This window comes from Agrilus planipennis, unplaced genomic scaffold (assembly GCF_000699045.2).
Source record: "Agrilus planipennis isolate EAB-ADULT unplaced genomic scaffold, Apla_2.0 scaffold119, whole genome shotgun sequence".
NCBI classification, from domain to species: Eukaryota; Metazoa; Arthropoda; class Insecta; order Coleoptera; family Buprestidae; genus Agrilus; species Agrilus planipennis.
The window spans coordinates 65,920-73,833 of record NW_020438931.1 but is presented as its reverse complement, the minus strand read 5'-3'; the positions used below and the strand labels follow the sequence as shown (position 1 = coordinate 73,833).

At 31.9% G+C, this 7,914-nt stretch overlaps 2 protein-coding genes across 5 annotated transcripts in view; one reads left to right on the top strand and one right to left on the bottom strand.

Moving 5' to 3' along the window:
* Positions 1-6,110, bottom strand: part of LOC108736724 (heparan sulfate glucosamine 3-O-sulfotransferase 1) — a 135,512-nt gene extending 129,402 nt beyond the window's left edge. For 3 of the 4 annotated variants that reach the window (XM_025974191.1, XM_025974192.1, XM_025974189.1), the window contains exon 1: positions 5,993-6,110. The gene's annotated coding sequence lies outside the window, so the exon portion shown is untranslated. Of the gene's footprint in view, positions 1-5,969 lie in introns of all 4 variants that reach the window. The other variant, XM_025974190.1, reaches the window with a different exon arrangement.
* Positions 309-7,914, top strand: part of LOC108736719 (E3 ubiquitin-protein ligase MARCH8-like) — a 13,490-nt gene continuing 5,884 nt past the window's right edge. Inside the window, exons 1-3 of the mRNA XM_025974193.1 lie at positions 309-595; positions 955-1,121; positions 2,138-2,337. Of these exons, the coding sequence (XP_025829978.1) occupies positions 322-595; positions 955-1,121; positions 2,138-2,337 (641 nt within the window). The 5' untranslated portion in view covers positions 309-321. The remainder of the gene's footprint in view (positions 596-954; positions 1,122-2,137; positions 2,338-7,914) is intronic.

Sequence of the window (7,914 nt, the reverse complement as noted above, 5' to 3'; positions counted from 1 at the left end):
CAAATAATAAGGGAACCCTTATAATAATTAAATTTAATTGATCGTGATTGGTTTACTTCGAAAAATTAATATTTTATAAATAAATCAAATTACATTTTGATTTTACCGTTTATTCTTTAATTCAGTTACTACAGTAAGTTTTTTTTGTACTTGCAACGCTTTCTTATTTATGTTTTTAATTAAATAATTAACAAAATAAGTATCTCCATTTTATGTGAAGTACCAAACATTATTTACACGTACGACTTTTGTACAAATTGAAGATGATAACTCACGTAAAATCCATGGAAACCAAATGTCATTACAAAAAAAATATTTGATATGTCTTTTCCATCAAACAAACCAAAAATTCCTTGTATTAATTACGCACCATCCGACACACAAATAAAAGAAACCGAAATATTGGTAACTGTTTTCAAAACGGAATCAAACTGTAAACTAAAGTGCAAAAGGCATGGTAACAACAGTCCCAACAGCATCCAACAGAATTCTCTTCACAACTTAACACAAGGAGATGTAACCCCTACTCTAGCGTATTTTAATTCAAAAATCGATTTAAATAATGATTCTTCATCGCACACAGGAGAATATGAAGGTAAAGGCATTTATAGTATATTATTATTTAATAAAACAATATCAGAACGAAAAATAAGGGTAAATATTTATTGATTTAACCAAAAGATTGCATACGTTTATTTACTTGAATGCACCTACAACATATTCATTATTCGTAGAATATAATAAAATAATAAGTGCAATATACGCAATTTAATACATCCGATTAAAAGATTTTGTGAGTTCTGTTAGTTTAGGACAGTTTTCAGGTAAGAAGGAGAGAAATTGAAGAATTTACAGAAAGACGTGGTTAAAAAAATATATTTCACACATTCACCAAACGAAGACTAACATTTTGCTTTATTTAGTAACATTTTGACCAAAAATTAATATTTATAGGCACATATAGAAAAGAAAGTGGTTACGTATTGAAACCAACAAAAGTTTTTACGGTGATCAACAATATTCTTAGTAATGAAGACATTAATAGCAAATCTGATGATGACGAAAAAAGTGATTCTGAAAATAAAAGTATCATTTCGGAAATATCAAGGTTAACACCAAAAGTAAGTTAATAACAATCTATCATTCTGTTCAGGGATATTTCGTACAATAATCGGTTGTAGATATTCACCGTTTTTTTTTCCATGTGGAAAACACAGTTATTTTATTTAGTATACATTAAGGGTGAAGAGGTTAAAAAAGTAAAATAATATATTTGAGTATAGACCAAGAACAAGCCTTATCAGCTTTTGTTCTTAGAATGAATAACTTTAAGGGAAGCTACCTTCAATTTGATCATTTCTGGGGTGGTAAAAACTGTAGATAACCTTACAGTTTTGTCATTCTCCCTATAGCCATGAGTCCTATAAGTCAAAGATATGTGTCTTTTTCTGAAGGATTTCCCGTTATAGTAAACTAAAATTTCATTGGGTTTCATTTATAGCGATCGGCATAGTCTGGAGGTCTAAGTACTAGCTTAGCATTTCAAGACTTTTTCGTGGTTTTCCTTTCAAAAAAGGAGGATTTACCATTTTCCATTTTGAACGCTTTATTGCGAAGTATCAAATGTACCATTTCTTAAGAAGATATTTGGGAAAACTTTCTGAATAAGTTTTAATAAACCCTTTTAATTGAAATGATTTCTGTTATCTTCATTTTATTGACAAACAGCTACGAAAACCCCTCGCAAGTGAATCCGATACAGTTTTAATCCCCTCATTTTTGATCCATGTTAATGTTTAATCTACTTTGATATTGAAAGCCGTTTTTTTTTTTCGGAACAAAGATTTTGTACTCCGCTAGATCTCTACAGAAAATGGTACTCTGTTAAACTGTCTGAAACTTTGGATTTTGGTAGTTCTCGACGTGTAAATCAGAGACTTTTGCTCTAAACGTCGAGAGCTTCCAGAATCCAAAATTTCAAATAATTTGACAGACGATCATTTTTTGTAAGGATCTAGAGGCCCAGTGAAGTGGGTTGTGTTTTTTGTTTATTATTATTTGTATTTTGTATGGACCAACGTGTTGGTACGAAAGCGACACTAGTATTTGACCGGCAACTGTTTTTGTTTCTTTGTAGGCAAGTTTGAAAAAGCTCTGCTCGAACTTTTGCAGGATTTGTCATGGTGGTAAAAGTTTTGCAGAACTTTTATCGCCTTGTAAGTGCAAAGGATCCATCGCCTTAGCCCATCTGGAATGTCTGGAACACTGGCTTAGAGAATCTGGCAACAGCCATTGCGAACTCTGCCAGCATCACTTTCAAATAATAAGGGAACCGAAGTAAATGTCATGTTCCAACTTATTTCACGTTATCAAAAGATGTTGTGTTTCTTACGTTACGTGTTATTAGTGAAAAAACCTATATTACCATTTCGTCCCAGATAATTAGTACAAAACGACGGAATTTAAAACCACTAAAGAAGATTAAAAAAATGNTTATCAGAGATATAAAAATATAGTTGTTAGATGTTTTTAAGATAAGGCATGCAAAATCGTTTCGAAAATGCATTTGAAATGTAAAATGCAAAATAGGTATTTTCTAAATGGTTCATAAATTATAATAACTATTCCCTTATTCCTTTTTTTAATGAAGAAAGTATCCTAATACAAATCGAAATTAGTGTTAGGAAAAGGCAGGTAAAATATAAAATTGAAACAGATATTTTGCAATTCCTATTCCTTTTTTAAATGGAACTAAGTATTTCAAATAAATCACAGTATTGGATTTCATTAGCCATAAAACAATTTCGATTCTTTTGCTTTTCGTAATAGTGCTTATTAGGGCAAATTACCCTTTTTAGTGCCCATTTTCTTACTGTCTCTGACGATTCTTCGAAGCATTTAATATCTTTTTTAAGGGATATCGTTTGTGGTATTCAACGTTTGTCCTATTCCTTTTACTCTTTTTTGTATCTCTGACTATTTGTACAATCATCCCCTAAATTATCGTCTTAATCTAGATGTATCAAGCTAGATAGTAGTTCTTCTTGAAGTTCCTAATGCTTTTATATAATATAGCAAATGTGTATATTAAGTTTCTGACAAGACATCATGTATTTAAACTTTAATATTACGAATAGTATAATCTGTTATAAGCCACTAACCATATGTACAATATGAAAGTCGCCACTTCGCAAAAGTAGAGAAGTAATGAAATCTTAAAGTAGCAGTTTTGCTGTCAAACAAAACTCTTCCGCTGTCGGGCATTACGACAAACGACTTTTTTTATTCCCAGGGGTAAGCGAAGGGATCGCTTAGAGGAAAGAAGTGCTCTACTGACATTGCAGAAATTGAATGGGATTATCCGTTTCCTTTTTGAATTTCCCGAAAAATAAAACTAATAGTATTTAAAACAGCATATAGGTAAAAAGATTACAGAAACTGTTGTTATTTACTTACTTGTTTTTGTTTTATTGTGAAATTAGGAATGTAAAATTCATTTTCGAAGTGCACTTCACTCAATGGCTACCGAGTCTTGTCAATTTATTTTACGGACGTAGAAAAACAGAAAATTGAGCGATTTTCTAGAGCTGTTCGTTCTGTTTATTTTAAGTCAACAGTACTTCAGTCTCGTTGAGGGTAACGCTGTTCATTGAAAACCATCGAAATGAGCGCTTTGTCTACATTTGTTACAATTGAAAGAGTAATAAAAATAAACACTTTACAAGTAAATATTATTGTAATCGTACTCTTAAATCTATCGATAATTATCATTTATATAATGAGATGTTAATACCGATAATGCGAACATTATGAAAATAATACCAATAAGATGTACCTACATCAAATCTCAAGCACTGTTCAACAGAAGCAGGAACCTCAGAGGTCCTTCCATCTCCGATGGTGGATGTAGCTTCTGTTTCCAGCATCTAAGAGGTTAAACTGTACCTTCATTTTATTATTTATCCGATCTAATTGGTTCTAATATAATTCGATATTTTCAAATAAGTCAGAAATTTTTATCCAGCACTAGATACTGTATATCTGTCCTAGAAGTTAGTGATTTGAATCAGTTGCCTCCTGTACGGGGAAGTTATTCATGTGGACCTTAAGTGTCGCACTTGTGATGAGACACAGAGTACAGACCCACCCCACGACTTGTTAGGTACCCCATATATTTCAAACTACTATTTTCCAAAATGCTTGCCATTCTTCCTGAAACACCCTGTGTATCGTAACTGTCTAACATTTGAAATACTTCAATTAGTAGATGACTGCACACTGCCGTAACTCGATATCGTATAAATATAGTTTTTCAGTCCCGTCCCATCAATTAGGTTCGGGAATTTGAACCCTTAAATTAACCCCGTGCGCACGACCCTGCTAAATATTATAGATTATACTCCTAATTGTAGGCTTTAAAGAAAAGGACAAAGTATAAAGACTGCACTAATCGTAATTCCTTTTTATATCTACAAATTAAAAGAAATTTCCTTGACGCGCGTTTCCTTTCGTGTTATTTTTTTTTTCAGTCGTAAATTGCATGAAAATGCGTTTCCGCCTACGCTACGACTACTACGGCAGCGTCATCACTTGTCATTAATTTAAGCCTCGCTTTGAAGGGCATGCAGGACTCGAGTAGCTTCGAAGGATCGCCACTCAGGAGCGAGCGGCGCTGTTCGAGAGATCTCCTGTCGGCTTTCGACAAACTGCTCCTTTACATTTAGTCAAGAGGAAAATTGCATTTCTTCCTATAGAACGAAATGGCCTTTACTGTCAAAGACATTACATAAGCATCCCTCAACTACACGGAATTTATTTAGAATACGGGTTAGGATGTTTGCGATTAATGATAAAAAACGTTGAGGAACAGCAAAACTGCCCCGTTACGCTTTATAAATAACCAATAATTGTGCATAGTTTTTTAAATTTAAAATTTCTGCCAAAGTAGTTTTGTTTTTTTTTTCTTGGGAGCATGCAACAGGAGTTTTTTAAAATAGTCCCTGAAATATCACCTCATAAGGAATATCTAACGAAATACAGCATTTTCTACACTCATTAAAAAAGAATGCGAGACGACTGGTGACACGGCTCATGCGTGCGTGACTAAAACGAGCATGTATTTTCGTAAAATTATTGTGAGAAAAAGTTCAAGTTCTTAGACGACTATTTTTCGCGTATTTTCGATCATGAGTAATATCAGGTTAGTGAAAAATGTGTCTATATAAGACGTAAGCGAGCACCAAGAAAGAATTTTTTAAAATTCATCCCCTAAAGTAATCAAAAGGGGGTTCAATTTTTGATGTAACGATTACGACAAAGTTTAAACCGCTGAAATTAGGTTCTTTATATCGTGTCATCCACCATAAGATGAATTTTCAAAAGAAGATCCCAAATGGGGGTTTCCGATATAACCAACAGTCGGAACTTTCGGTTTTTGTTCTTTCTAATTTTTAAACTTTTATAATTGTTTGAAGCAAATTATTTTGTCTAAAAAATTAGAATACAATAAAATTATTATTTAACCCCAAGATAGAAATTACTTGAATGTTCTGAATGTAACTATAATACTTTTGGACAAATATTTTTAAAAAATGAACCTCTCTACTTTTGGAAAAGAATTCCACCCAAACAAATAAAATACCAGCAATAAAACTAAAAAAACTGATAAAATAATTTGAGAGTAGATGTCGCCATTATTTTATCCTAAACACGTTAATTTTATACCTAATATTTATAGGCAAAATTATTTTCAGGTACCTGGTCCTGTTGTATATTATCCATAAATTACAAAAGATTAAAAGGGACGGAAAGGGGGTCCAGCCAGACGTTGTAGTGCTGTTACGTAGGGGGTTAAAGTTTGCGATTAGGAATTAATTTAAAATTGGATTGTTACTGGAAATTTAATTAGTCGATAAATTTTACTTTATGTAATTTATAAAGAGCCCTTAAAATAAGTAACCAAAGTTTACCCAATAAGTATGCATTTTCTTACGATTATTTAAGTCTTATCCTTTTAACATTGGAACAGCAAAAACGGCACTATCACATCAATTACTTAAAACTATACATCCTAAGGATTATTTGCTCTTTTTATTCGCCACAATTTAGTATCACACATCGCGCTACTGACATTTTAAAGATTACAAATAACATTAACAGTGCAATCTATTTTTATCGGAAAGGTAATTACGCCTACACATTAAATTTCTTCGTATATTCGCATTACTTAATTTAAGTAAAATGGAAGTCGGCAATTTAGTTTTCTGTTAGATCTTCAGACAAGCACTCAAGGGTGGAAATAAATCGACATCTCAACATAAAAATTAGTAGGTACTTAAAAATTAGCTCAAACATAGGTAGGTAAATCGTACATTTAAGGGGTAATAAAATATTGATGACATTCCCTTTTAGAGTTTTAAACGAGTAGAAAAGTCTGGTTTGAAATCAAAGTCACAAGGGGGTTAAAAGTTATTTACTTATTTAAAAACTACAGCCAATGCTAATTTTTTTAGTTCAGGGTATGAGGTAGATGGACTCGATAATAAACGGTACATGATTAAAGATTTCGCTGTATAAATAAAACAATTAATAACCAACTAGCATTCGCAATTTTTATCTATAAAAACGTCAAAAAATTAAAATAAATAGATAATTAAAAATTGCGTGATGATAATCAAACAAAACACTTAAATAACAAGATTTTTGTGCATTCGTATAGCTGTCTAATCATAAAATTAAATAAATAAATAATTTTTAACCCCCTTGTGATTTTAATTTCGATTTCAATTTCGAATAGAAACGTAGGGAAAGAATGGTTAATAGTATATAGAAAAGTCTATTAACATTGCCATCTAATTAAAAACTTGTTGACAATTGCATCCGGTCCTGAATGAACACTGCATTATATTTTCTTATGAGGTCTTCGCCGTCTCCCAATCGCTAATATTAAGCCAGTCAATATGTTTTTAATAACCCTGGTGATTGACATTGATTTTGTTCCAATTTATATGAAATTGCCTGCATAATCTAGGAAAAGTCGATATTACACCAACAGGATACTGACGACATACTAAATTCGTAGCCACGAAAATAAGAATTTTTTTAAATTCAGGATACAACTTCTAAGCATGAATTTCGGGAAATTTCAAGGTCGAAATTGTATCCAGTTTCATTGCTGATAAAAAAAAACTAATGAAACATTCCACTTGTAATTATCCTGGAATTTTACTAGGTTTTTGCGGATTTTTTTTTATGAATAGTTCTCGGGGTCTTGTGTCTTTGCTACAACCGTTATAGCGCTCAAGTAGCTACATCCCTGATTACAACTTCGCGTTCCCTCTTTTTTAACACCCCATTTAAAATTTATCCTTAAACAAATAATGTGTTAATAAGTTATTTACTGAATTATTTCTTGTGTTATTTAATGAAAAATGTTTTTCGTTTTTCGAAGTGTTTCATCAGTTTTTTGAAAAAGTGTACATACATGACGGTGTATGACGTAATACCTGATGGATGAAAAGGAATAGTAGGCGCGTGGGTGTTGAGAACGGTAGGAATTTACTTAATGGAATACCTTCGTAGTGTTGGTGGTGCATCCACCTACTACGTATTAGACGCCTACGAAGGGAAAGAAAATCAATACTTAATTTAACTTTTATCCCGCGTTTATAACGGAAAATTCAAAGAAAACTCGCTTGAGTGGGTGTTTAAAAAAATGCCGGGTATTCGGTATATTTATGATTAATTCACTCGAGAAAGAAAATGAAGCTCGTCCTTTTTTGCTTTTAATTTGGAATTATTTACAATTAATTCATAAAAAAAAAATATCTTTTTAATTTTTTGCTAGTTTAAGTCTGGAGCAAATAAAAAATACTTTTAGGAAGATCACTTTCGTTAAAAGGTTTTTTTTTTATT